Here is a 24,362-nt window from a genome sequence, read left to right as displayed (position 1 = left end):
GTAAAAATGTTGATGGGACGTTTGTGAGAAAATTGACCAATCGTAAACAATCATTCTTGTTATCGTATTAAAAAGAACAACAAGACCGTGGTTGATTAATTTAACGACTGCTTCAGTCTTTTACGATCTAACTTAAACGCGTCGTTTGACTTGACGATGAAGCGGAAAATTGTTCCCGTGCATAAATAACGAGGGCAAAGTCACAAAGTCCCGCGTAGAATTTCTAACGGTGAGCTTTATAATTCACAATTATCGACTTGGAGGGAATTAAGTTAAGACGAAGTTTACATCGTAAATCGCTAAACCAAGTCTAGCAGCAAGTGCTTGCACTGCTCGAGTCACTCGTGCACTTCGCGATCATTTTTAAGGCTTAAGCATTTGCCCTTTTTCCTCCTCTTCCCCCTCTACCTCTGTATAACGCGGCTATCTTTGAAATTGCGCGGCGAAGTTTCTTCGTCCTCACAATCGCCGACGATGAGTGCAGCCCGGCTTAGGAGACGCGAAAGAAATCGCGCCAATCTGAAATTCACGTCGCCCTTACGATTTGTATTCCGACAACTTTCCATCGCATTTGCATCGCGGCCTTCGTTTGTTCCACTCTGTGGTTTCGTCTTACTTTACATCCTTCTAACTCGTGGGACGCCAATTTATGCAATTACCGACTTGATTGCCTCGAGTACGCGCGCCTGACTGATAAAAACACAAAAAGTATTTGCATGAATCCCTTTTAAAAGGTGTTCCTCTTTGAATGGAAATCAAGCAGTTTATCTCTCCCCATATCCGTAGGAAAAAAAAAAAGAAAAAGAAAGGAATTCCTCGCGTATATTTCCCAGTATCGCAGCAGATTCGGCAGATTTCGTCAAATTTTCCAGTCGAAAACAACTATTCTCAAATCAAAGAAAAAATCCGCTTCGATCGGCCCGAATAGCCTTTTACCGTTAAGCCAGGAAGTGCCGCTGGACTGTATTGGACTTTCATGAACATTCCAAATGAACAAATTCGTCGCGCTATCGCGACGCGTGATCACGCGAGATAAACTCGTGATATACCAAGTTTTCCAAAAGTAACAGACTCCTCCCCCCCCTATCTCAAAATCTATGCATTATAGGGAAAAATGACCCGAACAAAAGTTTTAGGGTTCATAAAATTCTGTTTCTTGTGACCTCAAATTTGACCTTGACCTCGAATGAGACCTTGAAAGTAATTTGAAGGTCAACTTGCGTTTTTTTTTTAAATGGGAACCCCTATTTTTCATTACACTGTTTTTTTCCACCAATTAATTTGAACATCTGTTGTCTAAAACATTTTTTTATTTGCCTGATACTTTTTGAGATATTTGAGGAAAACTTGGTAACCTTTTCAATATTTAACTTACGATATCTCGTTAACTATTTGTCGGAAGAAAAAAGTGGTACTAGACTTTCTTGCTTTATTTAGTCTCAAGAATATATTGTTACAATAGCGCCCTGACTTTTGGAAATTTCAAAACCATCAAATGGGGGAGGGGGGGGGGAAGAGTTCGTTACCTCTTAGAAGGTTAGAAGGTGTTTTAGAATGCCTCTGATTCACTTTGCGCCTGCCACGCAAAGCATTATTGTGCATTATGATCCGCGGAGGTGTATCTACACATCTAGGTCACACACACCGAATAAACCAAGTTACACCTTACACATCGCGCATGTATGCGTGCACGCCCGCCGACGTACGCAGATATCAATTTCAAATGGGCCGTCTTTGAAGTTACTCGCGCGATAAACGGAATACAACGACGAAGGGAAACGAAGAGACAAACGAAGAGAAATCGCACCGCGTTCACGTTAAATTCGGTACACGCAAAGCCTTCTTGTTTGCCGTTGTATCGTTGCAGATACCGTTTTAATTGGCGGATCCGCGCGCAGCGTAAAAAACGTTGACGGAAGGAGAATAGGAGGGGTCGACGTTTGCACAAGCGGCTGCGAAAAACTGCCGTATCTCCCGTATCCCGTTTTACGTTCGGTTTAACGTGGCCGCTCTCGACGGCTCTCACACGTCACGTTACCCGCGTATTTCGCGGGAGCTATTCGAGCGAAGAACTAGTTCTCCTCCGAGCGACATTCAGGGGCTCGAGTTATATCCATTTCCAGGCTTTCGGCGAATTGAGTCGAAAGTTTAGAGAAGCACCGTATCATATACCGTATAAGCGGGGTTCAATCAATCACGCAACGCCATTGTGATCCGCTCTGATAATGTGTTTACCGCGGTTGCATTAGCCGCGCGGCACGAAAACTTCGCGCAAGAAGCACAACAAGCTCGATCCGTCTCGCGACCATACACGGAGGCGCCGTAACGTCTGCTTTTCATCCTCGAGGGACACTCCCGACAAACCCGCGGAACCAGGTCGATCTATGAAGAAAAGTTCAACGCTAATATCGTCCCCGCCATTCATTATCGAGCAGTGTCACTTTCAACAATCGTGTCGCGCGATGGTCACGTGACTCCGCCTCTAAGTCAAAACGAAGTCGTTTGTCGTTTACACTGTACGGTGCAGAGGTTTCTGCACAGGAACACACGTCATATAAAAAGTCGTATCTCAGAAACTAAATATAAAGATAAGGAGACCGCTCGCGTACAAAAGAAAATGGGGAACTACGACGTGTATGACTATAAACGTTCAATTTTGTGGTGTCGCTGTGTTTATCGACCCCCCGTTTCAAGTCACGCAGACCAAGTTATATCTGCCAAGACAATGAACGAACGACATCCTTGATACAAACAAGAGATTCGAGGAAGCGCAGACTGGCTGGGGTCGACGGGTCACGCTTGGCGACCTTCACGCGGCGCGTGTCGCGAGAGATTTTCCATCTCTGGCGATTTTCTACGTCCAGACGACCAGTGATTTTCAACCTTTTTTTATCTCACGGCACACTCGAACCTATAGTTAAACCTATAGCTTAACCACAGCGCACGTTAAATTATGATGATGAAAAAAAAGAGTATAAAAAAGAATATACCTCTCTTGATTTATTTATTACACTGAGAAAAAATTGTATTAAAATTAAACAAATATTTGTTCGAATACGACTGTGAATATATTTATTCAAATTAAACGACTAATTTCTCAAATGAAATGCAGAGATTCTCTCTCTCTCTCTCTCTCTTTGAATGTAAACTTTTTTTTTGAATTTTAGAAAATAATTGCTTAATTTAGTAAGTAAATGTATTCACAGTCATATTCGAACAAATATTTCTTTAATTTTAATATAATTTTTTCTCAACGTAACACAAACAGAATGCACTATCACGGCAAGAAAATAAAACAGAATAATTTATTATAATTTATAGTAGAGAAAGATAACAAAATTAAAATTCTTAAAAATTTTCGCGGCACGCCTTAGATCCTCTCACGGCCGCCACCAGTGTGCCGCAAAAATTTTCAAAGATCATTAGTTAAATTATTTTCGAAAGAAGTTCAAAACACCGTAAGTATATGCACATCGAAATTAAAACCTCTTTAAATTGATTATATCATTGTTATAATGAATAAACACCGGCTTATTTCTAAAGCGAGTAAAGCGGGATGTAAGCCTTGAAAAATCAGGTTTCGCGACATGTCCGTACACTCGGAAAAATGTATTGTTGCGTGAACCAAAATTTTGTTGTGACAACAAAATAATTTGGTTAAAATATGCCCAACAAAACTGTTTAGTTTCTGTAAACAAATATCTTGTTTGACCTTACGGTTTGTTCGTATAACGTAATACTTTTGCTATAGCAACCTAAAAGCTTTAACTATGTGAATTTTGTTAAAAATACGTATTATGATTTTTTCTTAATATATAAGATCTAAATTTTAATGCACAGAAAGACAAAATAGTATCCATTGGGCATTATTTTAGTTTATGTAAAATAATATTTCGTTATTATGTAATTCTTATGGATAAAATAACTAAAATGCTCAATTTTTATATATGAAGTCTAAGAACAAAATCATTTGGTCCAGAGAACAAAGCAGAAAAATATACTTGGTCGGGACAACTAAATATTTTGTTGTATAAAACAAGATATTTGGTTGCTATTAAAAAATGCCTCAACTAAACAAAGCTTTGTTAGAGATACTAAATTTTGTTTCCTAGTGTAGGTGTTCGTGTAGCGTGTGCCGTGATAGATAAAAAAGGTTGAAAAACACCGTAGATCTAGACGCTTTCTATACCCAGTTTTCTATTTCCACTTCTTATTCGTCCAGAGGGCTTCACCGAAGCTCGGCGAGTCACTCTCTCTCTCTCTCTCTCTCTCTCTCTCTCTCTTTGTACGCCGATTCGGCGACTATTTCCAGTCGTGAAGCGCACTTCCGCGACGTCGATTGCCATCGACCGCGAGAGCAACGAAAGCTCAAGTGCCGGCGGTTACGGGACGACGAGTGTTGTCGCGCACTGTTATCCCGCGAGCAAATTGTACCGTCGAGCGCGTAAAATTACTAATTAACTTGGACCGCGCCGCGCGTCGCGCGTCGGTAGTAACGCGCGAAACAAACGAGAACAAACGAGAAACGGGAGGATCGTTTTTATCCTGACCGAGCATTGCTTCGCTCGAGATGATTGTCGCGGGTTCGAAATTTCTCGCGTTGACATCGACCGCGACGAGAGAACAACAGGAGCTTTCGCTCCGACGAAAACGCATCCGCGATAAAAATACAGGGAACGCTTACACGTGTCCCTCCTTACTTTGCGTCACTCTCCGAGCGAGCTCCAACGGTGCTTGAACGGAGCTCGTTCAAGTCGGACGGAATGAATTCCGTATGTTTTGCCGTGAGTGACAAACCAAGTAGTCGCCGTTATTCACGCGCCCTGAAGAAGAGGCGAAACCGCGTAATTACCGGAACGAGTTCGTGACAGCTCGGCCGTCGAATTTCACGAATGAAAGCTCAAGAGTGACGTGATGGAACGCGTAAGTAGAGATGCCAAGAAGAGATGAGACGAGAGAGAGAGAGAGAGAGAGAGAGAGAGAGAGAAATAAGAGCGGAGAGGAATTTCGGCTCTCGCATCAATACCTCGAAACTGGAACAATCAATGTTATTTTACGGCGCGGGAGGAAGGGAGAGACGAGGGGCGCAGGCGGATGAAAGTGCGCGATGATGCTTCTTTCGTGCAATTTCCGAACTGCATTTCCGCGATATCTTTTGTTGTTCCAGTTTCCCGAGACAGTACACGCTCTGTGGCGCTCCTGTGTAATTCACGATCCGTAAACTAGCGAGTCGTCTTTCGTCGAACGTTCGCTCTCATGTTCCTCTTTTCTCGCAAACTCGCGAATGAAGACAACGAGACCCGACATTTCGCGCGAGATTTCTCTGATCGTGGCACGCGTTTTCCCACCGCTCCAACTTTTGGAAAATTCACAACCCGCATACAACATTTTTCCTCAAGTCTGATAAGTACCTAATTCGTCCGATCCAGTCCGATTCCCGGAATCAGCGCAGATCCAAGTTAGAAACGCACTCCCTAAACTCCTCGGAGTGGAACCTCATACACTCGAGCGTGACAGTGTTTCCGCTCAAAGCGATGGCGAAAACACCGCCATTCTCGCGATTAGAGCAAATATATTCCCGCATCGATTCTGAGACAGAGAAAAGACGTTTGGGGTAACAATGAGATTCCCAAACTCGCTATCGCGATCACGCGATCAAACATCGGGACAAACTTAGGAATCGAAATCTATGCCGTATTCGGAAAAAAGTAATTTCAGAACAAGCGAGATCATCTAAATTTTAGAGGATTTTACTCTTGGAATATGGAGTCCTCTAAAATTAAGAGGAAAATATTACAAACACATTATTCTTAAAGTCTTAGATAGATTATACGTTACATGTATAATGCAAATCTTAATGATTTTAATATAAATCTCCTCTTATACACAGATTATTTAATCTTTTTTTAAGAGGATTATTATTTATTCTTACTGTACTTTATTCTCACTGGTCACATCAGTTCAGTTAATTCAGTTTTGCAGTAAGTAGGCACGAATGAAATAAGATCATCGTAACAAATAAATTTCCAATCAGTTTTGTTATGGACTTCATAGCTGCAAAGATGTTCGTTCATCATAACCAATTGTACGAGACATAATTGAAAGAAAGAATACATTATTCAACTTCTTGCAAATAGATTACAGAAACTGTATTTGACCAAGTATGGTCAAAATTTATCTCCGTCACATGTTGCAGCAACAAGCATACCTTTTTTAAAAAGTGTTCCAAATATTCTGACCCATGAGCATATGGTTATTTTTTCGTTCATGTCTGGAGGTAGAGCATGACTGAACAAAAGAAGCCGACATTCAACAACAAATCAACATATTCCTCTTCATATAAGAGAAAAATTGATTGATATAAGAGAAAATCCTCTTGAAGTAAGATGAAAACAGTTGGGACAATAAATCTAATAAATTTTAGACGAACGGTTCACTTTAATCGCTTGATCGAAAGAGGAATCCCTTTCCCGTAAAAGGCTTCGCTTAGGATATGAAAGAAATCACTTAACAAATATTTGTTCGTTCATGTCTGGAGGTAGAGCATGACTGAACAGAAGAAGCCGACATTCAAATCAATATATTGCTCTTCGTATAAGAGAAAAATTGATTGATATAAGAGGAAATCCTCTTGAAGTAAGAGGAAAACAGAATGATATCTAATAAATGTTAGACGAATAATTCACTTTAATCGCTTGACTGAAAGAGGAGAGGCCTTTTCTGTAAAAGGCTTCGCTTAGAATATGAGACTATGAGTTCTCTATGAGAACTCTACAACTCTTCCGGCGGGCAACTAGAACTCTAATAATTTTTTTTCAAATTTTGATAATGAGGGGCCGAGACTTCACATAGGTGAAGGTGACTATGAGGGAAAAATCACTTTACAAATAGAATACTTTTTTTCGGGCGCAATGCACGAGTAGCGAAGCGAGATTAATGCGATTAACGCGCCTGCGGATCAATTCGGAAATTTGCACGAAGCAGAGAGCGGCCGGTGCCGCAATGCACCGGGCGGGCGAACGTGACCCCCGACATTTCGGCGCGGGCACGTCTTTCGTATCCGGCTGGAGTCCGGTACTCCGAAAGTCCGAAAGTCCGAAACTCGCGTTCGACGTTTCGGCCCGAAGTTTCGGTCCGCGCGACTTCGCGACTCCTGCGTGCGCGCACGATCAGAAGGGATCGCTGTCCTGGGAGCCCTCTCGTTGAGCATCCTCGACGAGAGACGGTTATAATACGCTTGTCGATGGTCGATGGTCGATGGTCGAGGGCGAAACGCGACGCGACGCGACGCGACGCGACGCGGGCAGGCAAACGCTGTCCAACTGTCTCGGAAATAGCTGGCTGTCGCGACTCGCAAAGTTCACGAGGGAATCCTTACGGATTATCGCGAGCGCGGTGCCTCGAATCCGCCGCAAACATGATCCTAACTGAATTAAACCCTCGCGGGCGGACAATGCGCGTCTCTCGCGTGTGCGCGACACGTATATACATAAAAGCGATGCAAGCGACCGGCATGCTTGGCAGCTGCTACGTCGAGCAGCAAAGACGGCTTAATGTCGTTAGCGTATTAATCGCCTTTGATAGGGAATCGAGCCGTCTGCGATCGAGCAACAACCTGATTGCGTTCCGTTGTCGCACACTATATCATGGATATAGAGCATTCAATTAATTGGATCTTCTAATTGGATTATTATTATTGCTCGTATTAGACTCCTTTGCTTCGGCTTCACTCGACACGTTCATTCGAGCAATTTTCTATTTCCGTGCGTGATATGGTTTCGAGCTCGCAGTCCCGGATTCTCGCGGTAAAGAGGACATGCTCGAGTTCTGAGATAAAGGCCGAGAGCATTACGTTCGACGAAAATTCCATCTGAACGGCCATTTATACTCGAGCGCTGCCACCAAAACTGCCACCTCTCTGAGCGTTTGGAGCTTCAGAGACAAAGAACCATTTATCACGACGAAGCACTATACAGGTTGCCTCAGAAGGGCCTTAGCGCTTAGGGTCCCCCCCGCTCGTTCTTTGCATACTACATGCTGAAGTAAAATGAACGTCTTTTAGAAGTAGGAATTATTCATAGTACTTGGATTGTGTGTGAAAAAATGAAAATTGCGACACTCCGGCTTAAAACTCTCAAGTCTGACAGAGAGAGAGAGAGAGAGAGAGAGAGAGAGAGAGAGAGAGAGAGAGAGAGAGAGAGAGAGAGAGAGAGAGAGAGAGAGAGAGAGAGAGAGAGAGAGAGAGAGAGAGAGAGAGAATTTCAGATCTTTTCATTTTTCATCTTCGATGTTTTCAATCGAAATGGTTTTAACAGAATTTTGGATTCACGTCTAGTTTTCAAGATATGTGCACAAAGGAGAAGGATTAGTTTCGTTCACGCGACAATCAACGAACGCAGCGCATTTCAGAATTTCTGTCTTTGCCCAACCAAATATAGAACAATGTAGAATTTGGTTTCACGAATCCAATTTCCAATTCGAAGGACCAGATATCCCTTCCTTTCCTTCGACCGACACGCGTTTGATGATAATTTTGAGAAATTGCATTTTCGCAGAAAATCATCAAAAGCCCAGATTCGTCAGAGACTATAGCTGCGACGACAGTTCTTGATGCGCTCTGTACATCGAACCCACGACTCGATAGGTCGAAGGGGAAAACCGCATGGCGAATCTCGAGGAGGGGACGCGGGTGGATTTGCATCGCCGCGATGGAAGGATCCTGCACCCTCGCGCTGGTACACGCGGGGGTGCTGAACCGTTTGGTGGTCGTACAGCCCTCGTTCCTTTCAATCGTCCTCCCCGTCCATCACCCAGCAAACGAAATTGCGATCGTTAGTTTGAGAAAAAAATATGAAACATTAACTTGCCGGCTCCACCAGCTTAACCGCTAAAGCGTCATTTGTCTATCAGCCGAGCAAGTTGCTTCTCGCGGCGCGCACGAGAGGAGCGTGCGCTCCTCTGGAAATCGCCGGTAATTAATCGCAGACTTCGCGCAGAGATAGATTGAGTTATGGCGACATGATAGGGGCATTCATAAAACCTCGGCGCGTTTATTAAGTTGCGGGTCGATGTAAATGAGAAATCTGGCGACGATCCATACAGCCGTCAGCCGGCCGCAGGGACGGCTCTCTGCAAAAGCGAGACGCTACATCGAGACGATGGGTCGAAGAAGGATGACGTTTCGCCCCGGAACAAAATCTGTAGAAATTGTGCGAATTCAGTGAGTATATATGTTATTACTAGACTGCTAACTAGGATAAAATAATACATGCTTCCGAGAACAATGTATGCGCTGAACTCATGCGCATGCGTCCTGCAGGTGGTAAAATACTGATATCCGATTGGTTGAAATGAAAAAGTAACATACAGGATGTCCCATTTTAAAGGATCCACTCAAATATTTCAGAAACAGTGCGTTAAATCAAAAAGTGTTTAAGACAAAAGTTGCTTGGCTTGAAGGAGGATATAAGACAGCGACAGCACTTTTTATAGTTTGTAGATGGCGTCACTCTCGAGATATTCACCGATCATCAATTTTCTTAAACGGATCCCAATTTTTTATTATTATTATCATCTTTTTCTACCAATTAATTTGAACAGCTTTTGTCTGAAACATTTTTTTATTTGCTTCATATTTTTTGAGATATTTAAGGAAAATTTGGTAACTTTTTCAACATTTAACTTACGATATCTCGCTAATTATTCGTCGAAAGAAAAAATAGTATTAGACTTTTTTACTTTATTTACTATCAAGAATATATTACTATAATAGGGCCCTAACTTTTGTTAACTTATCGACTTTTGGAAATCTCAAAATTATTAAATTAAGAAAATTGATGATCAGTGAATATCTCGAAAGTGGCGTCATCTATAAAGAAAATGCTGTCTTATGTCCCCCTTCAAGCCAAACAACTTTTGTCTTAAACATCTTTCGATTTAACGCAGTGTTTTGAGTGGGTCCTTTAAAAGGGGACATCTTGTATATATACACATCATTACCATTTACGCTACGCATGCACAGACTCATACTATGTAATACATAATTTTCGGGGCCCAAAATTATCTCTAGAAACCTGGGAGTTGGTAGTCTAGTAGTAATATAGATGTGGTATACCACATTGGGTCTCCAAACGACATAGCCACTTTTTCTCTGGATTTTCTCTGGAGAAAATTTGTTTCCGATATCCATCAGAGATATCAGAGATTTACGCTACGCTACTGAACTGCCTACGAAGAAGTGTCCACACCGTTTTGAAATCCAGGGTATCACGCTTAAAGCACGACCCACCGATTCGCGCTTGGCGAAAGTCCGACCGCGCGCGACGTTGATGACGCTCGTTGATGACAGATTAACGAGCGTACAAAGCTCAGCAAGATGATCTAATGTGTCACCCTTTCGTTCGCATATGCGGAATGCCGCATGACAAACAGGTTCCAAGTACTCGCGAAACGCGTGAACTTTGCTCGTGTGACTCCGATTACGAGTGTATTACGCAATGATGACACATCGAAGTGCATCAACGATAAGAAGCACGCCCGAAGGAAGCCGCGACGTAGGACGCGCTTATCGGCGGAAAAAAATGGTCGTGGCAAACCGGCAGCATTCTCGCCGCTGGAATGTTGTCGCAAACGTAACCGAGCGTCTCGTCGCTGATCCCGGATGAAGAAAATTATCGCTTCGCGACGCGCCGCGAATCTTCGAATTTCGCGTCCTCGGCCGCGTCGAAAACTGCAAAACGCGGTAAAAGTTACGGTTGCGACCCGGTTGCGTGATAAGGCGACATCGGAGCTCATGAATAAGACATGTCGCTCATTCACTCGCTGGATACGTCTTTGTGTGAGATTTCCGAGAAAAAATCGAGAGAGAGAGAGAGAGAATATTTATAATGCAATTACGGCCATGCATAAATATTTTATGTTCTGTTTTCCTCCCACGCACGCACGCATGCGCGCGCACACACTCGTGGCGATACACCCGCGGGGATACACAGCGTTTTTAACCCACGCGCGTACATACGGTTATTGAATGTGCGACATGTTTTTTTTTTTCCCCACGCGAGCGTAATCTCTCGACGTACCGCGGAATAAATAAACCGCGGATTCGCGCCATTTCCCGCCGCTTCCCGCGACCGGGATGTATCGTTGTGAATTCTCTCCAAAGTCTGCCGCGCGACTCTCTCTCTCTCTCTCGTGTTTTGCACATACTGTTTCCGATTTGTTTAGTGCGTTAGATTGTTTTTCACCTCGTGCACGACACGTTGCTGGAAGAATGACAATGACGAGATTGCACAGCGAGATTGTACCGCGACTCTCCGCGTGCGCATAACGTAATTTCAATGAAGGATGCCGCGACGTTGCGCATTCACGACGCACGGCGACGCGACGAATGGAAAACGTCTGATAAGAAAGCCGCGTGAGCGGCAAGTCGACGAAACGAAGGGAAGAAGAGACGAACGTCAAAAAAAGGCGACGTCAAGGGGAAAACTTGGTCGTTGATTCGCGACGGCAAGTCGCGGGACGAGACTCCGGAGAGAACGTCTTCGCCGCGAGGAGAAGAAGAACCGGCTGACAACGCTTCTATTTCGGCGCTTCTATTACGTGACGCGGCTGTTGTTCGTCAAACTTTGCCGACCTGTCGCTGCTCTTAGCACGGTTAAATGGGTCGGGTCGCGGCGATCAATGACTTGGGAAATGGCGAGAAAAGAGCGTGTCTCGACGCACTCGCTCGTGATATTCATCTGGCATTGTTGTTCTTCGCCGAGGGAAGCAACAATTGATTTTTCATTGAAACACGGTTAATGGTGACGAAAGATACGATTAACGCACGTAAAACGTATAACAAGAGCGACCGACGCAAGGAGCGTCGCGTCGCTGTAATTGCCGCTTTAAAAAGCTGCCAATTTTCTTCCAACAGCGACGAGATAAACATCGAACGATCGCATCTGTAACAACAATTAGCCCCATCTACGGAGCTGATTGTTGCAGTTACTGTGACAGCAAGTTGTGACAAGTGTCGGTTTTACATGAGCACACAATCCACTGGAGAGATTTTCGCGTGTAAGTCCCGACGAGAGCGAGAGAGAGAGAGAGAAAGAGAGAGAGAGAGAAAGATAGAGCTCCGTGGGAATAAAGCAATTGTCATTAACTCCAACTGTCGCGAGTGACCCTGTCACAAGCAGCCTCAGTTTATCTCATATCTCGCAGCGAACATTATAGGCGAGAGAAACTCGTCTCTCTCTCTCTCTCTCTCTCTCTCTCTCTCTCTCTCTCTCTCTCTCTCTCTCTCTCTCTCTCTCTCTCTCTCAAAAGGTCAACACAACGCCATCGCCCTCGGGTATGTACGGGAAACTAACGGAGAAAAGTAAGTAAAAAGTAGAAGTTGGCCATAACGCGACGCAACGTGTCGCCCAGCGTACTTTAAATCACGACGAGAGCTTATAGGCTCTCGGGATCTTTATATAGCCGAGCGCATGACGAGGAAAAAATAGTATTCGGTACACATAGAGCGGATAACGTTACAACGATTTTTAACGGCTCGTGTACACACGCGGCGACAGAGGCGACTTTGACGCACTAATAACCACCTTGTCTCTTCTTTTTTCTCTCTCTCTCTCTCTCTCTCTCTCTCTCTCTCTCTCTCTCTCTCTCTCTCTCTCTCGCTCTCTCTCTCTGCACGAGTGCAAGAGCGACTTCTGCCCTCTCGTGAAGATAACGCCGACGAGAGATCGAGTTGCTGTATCGATCGCGCCACCGCGATTTTCCTTTCGATTCGACTTTGCGTTAAATTGACTTCTCACGATACAGTTCAACCAATCGTTCTCGCATTAGCGTTCTCTTCTTAGGGGATACATACACATACGTTTAAATGTTTCGTCCAATTTTTCTCCTTCATTTATGTCAGACCCATTTGACGCAAATAAAAAAGGGGATAATAAAAAACAGAAAAGGAAGGAGGAAAAGACAGGAATTTTATGTAGACAAACGCAGCGAATAATAAATCGGTAGAGTAGACGAAGTCATTTTACCACCGCGGAAAAACGAGATATCTCGTCGCGCTTAATTAAGTGACGGATGTCATTTAGAAGTCAAGTAATTCTCGCCAGATCTTAATTAATTCATCTCCTGAGGGGGCCACCAAGTGCGCGCGATCGCGCCAAGATCGCGCGATCTCGCGCGTCGCACGATCGATCGGTGGTAGTTAAAACGTATTGAAGGATTTCGCGACACCCTATATAATACAGGGCTGTTAGTGATCAGCGTGGCATCGGACGAGCGAGGCGAGCACAATGACGGCGCGCGCGATACGTGTAGTCACCCCTTAAATGATTCATAGCGCGCAGAGAGAGAGAGAGAGAGAGAGAGAGAGAGAGAGAGAGAGAGAGAGAGAGAGAGAGAAAGAGAGATAGATAGATATAGAGAGAGAGAGAGAGAGAGAGAGAGAGAGAGAGAGAGAGAGAGAGAGAGAGAGAGAGAGAGAGAGAGAGAGAGAGAGAGGGCGTAGAACACGCGCCATTCGGAAACAAAGCTGCCGTTCGGTCTCGCACGTGTCGGTATCGATCGGCCGCGACTTTTTGCAACTTTGAGCAAGAGCGGAGCGTCCGGTGTGTAGGAAATCCTCCGCGAGACGCGAACGAGTAGAAAAGAAAAGTTCGCGCTCTAGGGGACACCTGCGCGTCGCGCCCCCTCCCCCCCCGCCGAGAAATACGTCCGGAGAGCGAGCGACGCGAGTAACTTTTGCCGCGGCTTCATTGCAGAAGAGAAGAGAGCTGCAACTGATTCTTATTCCGAGTTTCGTTAAGCTCGAAATTTCATGTTATTCCTCCCCGTCCTCCTTGAATTTCTCGGCGGAAAAACAGCGGAAAACTCGATCGCAGTGACACAAAATAAAGCACACGCACTGTGTTTATTCAGGTCAAAACCGATCTGACCGTGTCAGCTACGTTTCGTCCAAAGTCGCGGCCGCTGGCTGGGGAGGGGGAGAGGCAGGGTGGCTTTAATACTTTCGAAATGTGAAATGTCACGGGATGCCATTTGACGGCGCCCGACTCGCGTATTTGTAATCCGAGTGCGGACGTGACTCGAACAACGCGTCGGTCTCTAGAAAAATACGATACGCTTTCGCTTTGCGTTTCAATTGATCGAAACGCGTCACGCGCGCTCGGCCGAGAGTCAAAGTGCGCGACGGAGACGCGGAGGGGACGGAGGGGGTGCTGGATGAAATAGACTCGCGCGCGCGCGACCGCCGCCCGTGTCAGAAGAACGCGTTTTCGACTTGTCGTCTCCTCGAGAAGAAGTCGCGGAGAGCTCGCGAAAACAGATCGCTCCGGCTCGAAAGTTTGCCGGCCCCGACCGAGGAGGGAAGTGGAACTCGCGAAAACAGAGACATTCCGGGAAATACATAGCCGACCCGCTCTGCTCTCTCTCTCTCTCTCTCTCTCTCTCTCTCTCTCTCTCTCTCTCTCTCTCTCTCTCTCTCTCTCTCTCTCCCTCTCTCTCTCTGCTGTCGTGTAATATTTTTTGCGAATAATCCGTGCCAAGTTTATTATTCGACAAAGACGCGGAGAATCGCGATCATCGATCAAGCGCTGTTATAATTGCAAATGATAATATAAATCACGTCGACGATCGATCGTCGGCTGATTAACGTTTCTGCTTCCTCCATTTGTCTTGTCTTGAGAGAGCAATTACACCGATTGCAACGGATGATTGCTACCATTGAGGAACGTGCACCTCCGATGGCAGATCACGTGTTTGCTTTGTTTTAATCGGCGATCTATGCTGTTTTCCAAATGTCCGTATATAAATCCAATATGAATCGCCGAGTATTTGTCGTCCGGTAAAATATTAAATGAACGTCAACATTCAAGGGCGACATTCCTGATCATTTCCTCCTCGACATGAGTTGTGAGGAGGACCTCGCTTCGCACGGAAAATTGCAAACCTTTGATACCGTACAATTATAGATCTCATTTTGCGCGAAGAGCACCGTCCCCGGCGCGGATGGACCTCGTTTTGCATGTAAAGTTGCAAACTCTTGATATCCTACTATTATAAATCTCATTTCGCGCGAAAATCGCCGTCTGTTTGGCTTGAATGTTGGAGGCAAGTATAGAAATTTGCAAAGAAAAAAAAAGAAGTACAAGTACCTCTTTAAAGGTAAAGTGTATCTCGACACAGAAACGACGTAGATTAACATTTTTTTATTTTTATAAACAATGACCATCGGCTAAAATGTTTTAAAGGGACACTACTACCTCGACAACCCACGTTAAGATCAACATTGCACAGGTGTTCCTTAATGCAACTAACTACCTTGTAATTTCATAAAACAATCTATGCTACCGAAACATGAATAAGTCATTACGCGTGACGAGGTTGATAAGCATAGAATGAGCGGGATAGAGAGAGAGAGAGAGAGAGAGAGAGAGAGAGAGAGAGAGAGAGAGAGAGAGAGACGCGCGAGAGATATTCTCATATCTCCAAACTTGCTGGAATTTTAATCAGATGTAATTAAATCAATATTATTTATCTCGACATAGACCGATGCAGATGCGTCACCCTTTTCGCAAACAGCTGACTGTAACGTGACGTAAATAATCCACGTGATCGTAATGTTGGATAATTACGCCGAAATGTCGGAGGGCGCGCGATCACTAAACGGCAAGTTCGCGGAAACTTTCATGACACTTTTCTCAAGCACGATTCTCTCCTCGTTCCTATACACCTCGTGTTTGATTAACTATTCATACGAGAGTTTCCGACGAGAGATCCCCCAGTGTATGCCTGCTGCGGTCGACATGAATCTCGCGGAACCCCCCCGCCTTATAATCTCAAAAGTGATCGCAACTTTTAATAGCGAGCGCGCGCTCGCGCGGGCGAAATTCGCGATTACGAAGTTTCGACAACGCGCGCATCGCTCATACGTGCGATCGTCAAACACTTCCGCACGCTAATGAATGCACTCGTGGGAACAGCGACGCACAGGAAACTTTGAAAAACTCGTCAGAGATGTTACACATGCGAACGTATGTGTCCCTGTGTGATCGCCCTTGCCGAGCGTTGCATCACCGAGCGAAGCGGCGTTATCGCCGCACTTTTCCAGCAATATTTCACTTCGCGCCTCCCTCCCTCCCCACCTCTCTCTCTCTCTCTCTCTCTCTCTCTCTCTCTCTTTCTCTCACTCACTCACTCATTCACTCACTGGCGAAACACAGCGAGAAAATTATGCAATTCGCCAGCACTCGCACTTAAAGCTGCAAACACACACACACACACACACACACATACGCGCGCTTTCAACGACGAGCGTTCATTATTCCGTGGTTGGAAGAAGATGCGATCTTCCGGCGGACGTCCCTGTCGGAGAAGAGCGCTTCTCTTGTCGGAAAAACTTTCCCGATAGGACGCGACACCCGCGGCTATTTACCTTCGCAATCATCTCGCGTAAAGACTCTCCGCGGTCGCGCTGCGCGCGTGAAGCGGACGTAATTAGCGGAACTTCCGCGAACGTTACTCTCTAAATTCCTCGGAGTGAAATTTCGTTCGAAAACTGCGACGACCGCGCCGCTGAGTCACTCGAATTCGAGGCGGCGATTCTTGCCCTGATTCTCGCATTCACTCCTACGTACACCCGGCCGACGATATTTTCACCGTCGCGCTTCGAGCAGAAATACCGCCGCCGTGTTTCACTTCGAACGAGATTCCGCTCCGAGAAATTTACAGAGTATTCGAGAGGGGGATTCATGTTTATCCGACTCGCTATCGAAAGCGAATATCTCTCTCTCTCTTTCGTTAATCTCCGTCGCATCGTTCGCGTGAAATTTTCAGATAACATGTACACGCATACAATGTCTTCATCGAGCGAAAGATTCTATTGTCCCTTCCTCCCCCCTCCCCTTCTCTCTCTCTCTCTCTCTCTCTCTCTCTCTCTGTGTCGCTCTGGCTCACTCGACCGATCGATCGACTCGATCAACTATTCATAGATCCGCTCTGGATCACTACGTCCCCCTTTCGAGACACCGCGGAACAAGAAGCTATCTCCCGGTTGAATTGGATTTTTCGCCCGCTACAACCCTTATCACAAAGTCGTTACGCGCGCGGCAAATTCTCGCCGGCTCCGGGCGACCTCTGAAAAATCCACCCCCAGAGCAGTGCCGTGGTACGTTCGGCGGCGATTCGAGCGAAGACTCGCAACGCGCGACAACGAAAATGGAATAATACTCACTCGAACAGATGGACGCACAATAGGCCGGCGCCGGGCAGCAGTAGATCGTCGCTGCCGACCCTCCATCGTCTGCCGAAGGCGACTAGGCTCGGCATTCTGGGCAGACCACGCTGACATAACCTACACGCGTGCGAGCGAGCGAGCGAACGAGCGAGCGACGACCAACCGGCGGGGAGCGGGAACGCGAACTGAAACGAGCGAACGGCCGGACGCGGACCGGTCGGACCCGCCGCCGACCGACGCGCCATGTCGGCCGGCAAAATCCACGCCGTGTATTTTAACCCTTTAACGCCCGCGACCTTTTTATAAGTGTTTTAAGAATAAAATTTGAGTTTTTCGAACTGAGACCATAAGTAGTGATAACCGAAGAAAATATCAGAATTTTATATTGGTTTCTTTATCGTTCGTTTTTTCTTTATTGGTGAATATGACTTGGATCCTAAAAGCATATACGAAATGAGCAATCTATACAGAGAGAAAAATGAAGGGTAATCTATACGACATAACACTCTGACAGTCAGCTTGACATTTTTCAGCTGAAACCTTACTATATTTGTGAGTGAGAAGTTTATCATCCAGAGCGTCAAGCTTACTATTTCAGAAGAATATCTTATGGATCACCATTTAGATAGTCAATCGTCCCTTCATTTTTCGCCGCATAAAAAGCGCTGTAGGTCACCAGGATTACCAGGACGGAGTTTTCAAGGAAATAGCTTGATTTCTTGATTTTCGTGTCCACCATACTGGATTCGCTATTCTGAATTTCTGTATTCTTTTAATTTCACATTTTGCATCTGAGAAAGCTTCCGAATGTATAAAATTATAACAGATACCAATCTATTCATTTATAGTGCACTTCTTGATGTCAGTAACAATGTTAACTTGGATGCCTACTTGGAATTTGACAAAACACGTTATCATTAAAACTGAGCTAAAAACAGACTAAACCGAATCTAACATGCAATCTGTATACCATCCTTTAGAAGAAGAATTCACCTTTACAGTGCAGGTGCACAGAACACGAAAATATCTCCATTCTCGACTAAGTTATGGATTCTTAAATCCGCGTTTCTGCTAACTATAGTTAGCAGTAGGCGTTAAAAAGGGTTAACACTTTGCCGGCCGCTCACTTCTCGCATCGCCTTAAAGCCCGTGTCACACTACGGATTGAAGATCAAGGATTGCGGATTGAAGATTAGATTTCGACAAATCAACGAACTTCGGTTTTGATTTGCTTCATTCCGATTGGTCAAATTTCAATCTTGAATCCGCAATCCTTGTTCTTCAATCCGTAGTGTGACACGGGCGTTACGCTGCCGCCGGCGCGGGTTCTACTGCTCGCCGACGGTGATATTAAAGAATGTCAAGAAAAGACAATCGGGATACAGTTAAAACAGAAGCATAGTGGAAACATTGTTGCCGCGTTGAACCGAAGTCACGCGTACATGACAGCGGCCGATAACCGTCGGCGAGCAAAAGTCACGCGTACGTGACAGCGGCCGGCAAAGTGTTAACATATCGATGCGCTGTCTGCTGATTTGTCGGTCCGCCTGAACGCGCGTCGCCGAGCAACAGCGTGGCGTCCGCCGGCCGGCGCCTCGTTATTTTCTCACGCGACGTGGTGTCGCGTGCGAATTTCCAGCGCGTCGCGTCCGCTTAAAACTCTCAAATTTGAACGGAGCCTCGAGTGGTACGCGCGCAGCGTCGGTCGCGCGAAACGCGGAACGGAACCGCCACGACTTCAGTCCGCTGAGCTGAGGGAATGTTGATTTGCGGCAATTTCACCGATACACTCGAGCGGCAATTGGAATTGTAACGGAGGCTCGCACGAATTGGAATTGTAAAGCATCGACAGCGCAAAATGTCCGAGCAATTTGCCGTGTGACGGTGTCCAGAATGAGAAAGAGAGAGAGAAAGAGAGAGAGAAAGAGAGAGAGAGAGAGAGAGAGAGAGAGAGAGAGAGAGAGAGAGAGAGAGAGAGAGAGAGAGAAGCGACTCTCCCGATCAGCGCTAATAATAATGCACGGGAAGAGTGTTTTCGCGCGCGACCGACTTATCTTGCAAAACAATAACCGGATGCGTCTCACACGGAAGATGCACGTAAAAGAAATCACAAAAGAGATTAAGCGGTCGGTTGGGGAACATCCTGTCGCGTAACCGACGAACTCTGCCACAAGTCGGCTTCTCGTTGTGACTTCCACGCAGTTCTTTCCGATCCGTTGTTGCAACACGGCGCCTCTTCGGTCTGATGGTTATGGAGTGCGTCACCGACGCGTAGATTACCATTTATTAACGAGTGGCTTTTCGGCTTCGATTTAACGGTCGTCGAGAGTTCAACGTTCAACCAGCCGTAACATTGCGAGCGCACGTGACGAGAGCGCGAAGAGAGCGAAACGACGGGAAAACATCGGGAGAACGAGAGACGCGTTTTCGAGAGGCGCGTGCAGATCGCTTCACGTCGAAAGAGGCGAAAGAGGATTCTTAATATCCAGGCGTTCGCACACAACAAACTCTGAAAATAACAAACCAATACCCCGTTCCAAGAATAATCAAGGTCGCCGTCTCGCTCTCCCTCTCTCGCTCTCTCGCTCGCTCGCTCGCACTCTCTGAAAATGATCCCCGCCCCACCCCCCCCCGGTTTATTGCGGCGTGCCACTATTTTCACGCTCTTGTCGTCGCGCTAATCGCGAAAATTGCACGCGGCGGAAACCGAGAGAACGCGAGGAAAGCGCGACGCGCGCGCTCTGGCATTCGGCACGCGCGGATTCGTCGGATGCGAATTCTCGCATCGACTGAGCTCATTGCAATTTGCGCCGCATAGCGCGTGCGAGCCGATTGTTTTGCCGAGGAGGCGGCGCGTAACTTGTGGATAATAAATGTGACTGAATTTACGACGCCGCTTTCGAGATGTATTCTCGAAGTAGGAGGTTGCAATTACTGTTATTATACCTTCACTATTATTACGTGCCATCAAGTGAAATAAGACGGATATTTTCTCACTCATCCGTTTCAAGAATTGTCGAAAAGCGCTAATTTATTTATTTCTTTATTTATTTATTTGTTAATAATATACGGGGTCTGACCTCTTTGATGTACAGTAGTTGAGACAATACTATAACGACGAGAAGAAGAATCCCATATAATAAGCAGGGGAAGAAAGTAAAAAGAAAGAAAAAAAAGAAAAGGGAAGAAAGAAAAAAAGGAAAAAAAAATAAGAGAGCTTCATTCTATTTCGTGAAACCTCATTAAATCTGTAACTGGCGAAAAATATTTACTTATGGTACCGTGACATTTATTTAACTAACTATTTAATCGCTTCTTGCGAACTTTTATTATTCTTTATAATCACCTCATGCATCAGTATTTTATTACTTCTTGTAAGTAACGTTTATGCACTTTTCACAAACGTTTCTAGAAGGTTGAGCTCTGAAACGACAATAAACGCATCTATTTATCCGCCTATTCGCGTTTGAAATAAATCCGACCGATTCTCGCGACCGAAACTCGGGATTCCGGGCTAAAACATGTTTGAGGAAACATATCGCGCCGAAGGGACGTTTATGTGTCTTTGGCGTTCACTCTAACGTTAAATTATGTACCGTTAAGTCTCGCTTTCAGCGATGTCCCCTACGTACATTCGTTCCTTTGCGAAGCAACGAGCTTCGTTTCATCTTATGTTCGCAGATAATTCTGCAGCTTTCTAGACGAACGCACGTTCGTCATACATACCGATATTCGTGCAGTCGATTAGCGGGTCGCAACAGAAATGAATTGAATGAAATTGAATTCGTGAGGGAGTTCCTAATTGACGTTCCTTGCACGCGTAAAATCGGATATAGATTGAACGATGTTTCCAAGACGAAATGTGTGTGTGTGTGTGTGTTTGCATGTTCGCTGCCAATAGCCCTGCGTTACACCTCGAGTACTAGAGAGGGTGGGAAGAGGGAGGAAGAATCGTAAGAATATTTCGGTAAAATTGGATTCGCGCGCGCGCGCAAGAGAGAGAGAGAGAGAGAAGCGATAAATTCAGCAAACGAGATCCGATGTGTTCTACACGTGTGGCACGGCGAAATCTTTAATTGGCCAAATAATTTCAAGTGGAACCGTTACACGAACCGCGATGGCGGCTCTCTGGAAAATTGCCGGCGATCGTGATTAATAACTTTCCAGGCAAGTTGCTGCGCGAGTCGCGCGTTAACACGATCGAGCACGGTATTTTCGAAGCTTCGGTGCTCTCCGTAAATTCGCTTCGAGAAAACACGATGCGCGTCGTGTTCATTAATCGCGCCTACGAATATGCGCGATTAATTTATTGAAAGGAATTGATTTGAATTTATAATGAAGCGAGCCATTAGCTCGGACAGAAATAGAACTCAAACGTAGAGTAGAGAAACACATCTCGACGTTGTCGCAGCGCACACTCGCGATAAGATGTGCCTTCAATTTTCCAGTAAACCGGAAACGAGATCTTTCTGTTCGCCGCCCGGTCCTCCGACAAACATTCTTGTTTCCTTCTCGTGCGGCTAAAAGTTCGATCGTCGATCTTCAAGTTTTTCGTTTACCGGGCTGTGTGACACGCGCGATGCCGCAACAAATTGCAAATGACCACCTTTTTCGTTTATCTTGATGATCTTTTAGTCCAACGGTACGTCGCAAATTTCGGTTCCACGGGCGGGAAAAGCGGGGGATTCCGCTGTAACTGAATTTTCCGTCGCGCGGGAATAATCACAGAAAATTTGGTTGCGGGAACAAAAAAATGTCCGTCAGAGCTTGCTAAACTCCGTCAGAGCTTGCTAAAGTCAATCGTTCCTCGGTTACCTCAATCGAGTTTTAGTGCTGACAGCTGCAGAATGTAGAATGTCCAAACGAGTGTCACGTCTCGGTCACGGTAACAAAAATATATTTCTCGTATAACTGAATTTTCGTCTGGTTACTACTAAAATTGGAGAAAAACGAAATCTCGTTTCCGGCTTACTGAAAAATCGAAGGAAAATCTTATCGCGAGTATGCCTCAGCGTCGAGGTCTATTTCTTTAAGCCCGTGTCACACTACGGATTGAAGATCAAGGATTGCGGATTGTGTGACACGGGCTTTACGCTGCGTTTGTCCGTTTGAATTCTATTTTCAGTTATGCTGTAACTGTAATTTTCTTCTCCGTGTACATAAAATTCCCTCCGTTCCCTCTGTCGTAATCATGATTCATTCTTCATTATTCATTGTCGCACCGTGTAATTCGCGGAAAAAAAAAAGATCGGTTGCTAATTAACATAAGTAATCCACGTTAGAACCCAATTTGATTTGACAAGAATCAGAGAAATTCCGTTTCCTTCGATGAATACTTGGATGAATTCGTCTCGTCAAGCCAATCTCTTTTCTCCGTGTTATCGGATGTTCATCGTCACTCACCATATGAGGTGCAGAATGAACAAGAAGGCGCCGGGCACGACGAGGTCGTCGCTGCCGACGCTCCAGCGTCGTCCGAACACCACGATGCCAGGCATCTCTCGTCACGTCGTCGCCGTCGCCTCCGTCGTCGCCGTCGCCGTCGTCGTCGTCGTCGTCGTCGTCGTTGTCGTCGTCGCCGCCGCCGCCGCCGCCTCCGTCGTCGTCATCGACGTCGTCGTCGTCGTCGTCGCCTTCGTCCTCTTCCATCCAATTGGGCGAGCGGCTCGTTGGCGTTGACGGCGGGTTTACCTCACACGCGAATCACCGCGCGAATCCGACTCGGACGCAGCCGGTGGTCGCGGTAAGCAATCGACGGCAGTCGACGACGCCGACGCCGGCGTCGCGCGGCGCGTCCAATATACTGACAACGACGATCACTCGTCTTCCTCTTCCTCTCGTCGTCCATCCTACGGGCAAGCTCGCGACACACCAACGAGCAGCGGCGCGACGCCGCATCGCGTCACGCGGTCGCGACGACCTCGTCAACGGGGACCACTCGGCGGTTTCACTGATTCACTGATTCAGTCGACGACGTCCTGTCACCACGTCCTAGCAGTCGATGCTAGGTGTTGACGACCGTCAACCGGTGAGATACCGGTCGGACAGCCACGTGGAGCGCCGTCCCCGAGCGTTCCCGGCTTCCGCGCCGCGGGTCCTCTTCCTCAGGTCTCCTCTTTCCGTTCCGTCCGCGCGGAACAGTGAGAATTTCTGCACAGAAGAAGAACCACTTTGTTAATGTAACTGGATTTTCCATCGCCCGAGCGGCAGACGAAAACTTGTGAGAACGGGGAGATTTTTCACGCAGGAGAGATTTCACGAGTAGATCTCTCAATCGCTCTCAGATATTTCAACCGAGTTTTAACGCTGCTTGAATGTGCTAGTCGTGTTTCGCGTCAGAGATCAAAGAACAGAGGTGTCGTTCTCGTCACCGGCTTTTCTGGTCTGGTTCAGTAATCCGGCTCAGTACGAACTGAGACATTTTTCCACGCGTATTTGAATAAAAACAGAATGCGGGTGATTTATTTGAAGATTTATTTTCCGCGAGAACGAGAATTAATTATGGCAGCGTGATCGTCGACAAACTTGTTAGCGAGCAACGTTCGATCGCGTCGTCCGATACAGTCGGGGCTATTCGAAAACTGCGAAATGGCCAAGTAAATTGCTTCGTCGAAAGGAGCGCGAAGGAGAGGGGGAGAGGGGGGGGGGAGAGAGAGAGAGAGAGAGAGAGAGAGAACGAAAGAAAGGCGGCGAGCGGGAGCTTCCGTTTGCCGCGGGAAAAAAAGACGAGAGAGTTCACGTTTAAGGAGTTAAGTATCTCTGAATAACACGGGGAGAACTTGCGTCCCGTAAATCACGTCGCGTAAAGCACGTTCGAGATTCTCGCCGTGCTGTGGACGATCGACTTTTATGAGCCGCATTTCTTCAACCCGCTGTAAAACGCAACCCGGCGGCGGCGGCGGCGGCCGCACGCGAGGAACGGTGGAACGCATTTCCCGAGCGCGATTATTTCTCACGACGTACAACAGAAGGAACGCACGTATATAATTATTTTCGCGCGATAAAGTCCTCCGCGGCCGCGTTTTTACGACACCCGGATCTGTCGATTAATCGAGTGACGCTCGCTGAAATTGCGTTAAGGTAACCACGCGCTTTCGCGTCCTCCTTTGGCGCTTTGGCGTCGGAAAAGCGCGAG

At 46.2% G+C, this 24,362-nt stretch overlaps 1 protein-coding gene across 6 annotated transcripts in view; it reads right to left on the bottom strand.

Annotated features, from left to right (window-relative positions):
* inaE (inactivation no afterpotential E) overlaps positions 1-24,362 on the bottom strand; it is a 59,795-nt gene that overhangs the window by 33,126 nt on the left and 2,307 nt on the right. For 3 of the 6 annotated variants that reach the window (XM_019845137.2, XM_025306350.1, XM_011154681.3), the window contains exon 2: positions 22,631-23,377. In XM_019845137.2, the coding sequence (XP_019700696.2) occupies positions 22,631-22,725 (95 nt within the window). In that variant the 5' untranslated portion in view covers positions 22,726-23,377. Of the gene's footprint in view, positions 1-17,224; positions 17,416-22,630; positions 23,378-24,362 lie in introns of those variants that run through there. The other 3 variants (XM_011154682.3, XM_025306349.1, XM_011154685.3) reach the window with 2 other exon arrangements.

This window comes from Harpegnathos saltator, unplaced genomic scaffold (genome assembly GCF_003227715.2).
Source record: "Harpegnathos saltator strain DR-91 unplaced genomic scaffold, Hsal_v8.6 scaffold774, whole genome shotgun sequence".
Lineage (NCBI taxonomy): Eukaryota > Metazoa > Arthropoda > Insecta > Hymenoptera > Formicidae > Harpegnathos > Harpegnathos saltator.
This window is presented reverse-complemented; position numbering and strand designations above follow the sequence as displayed.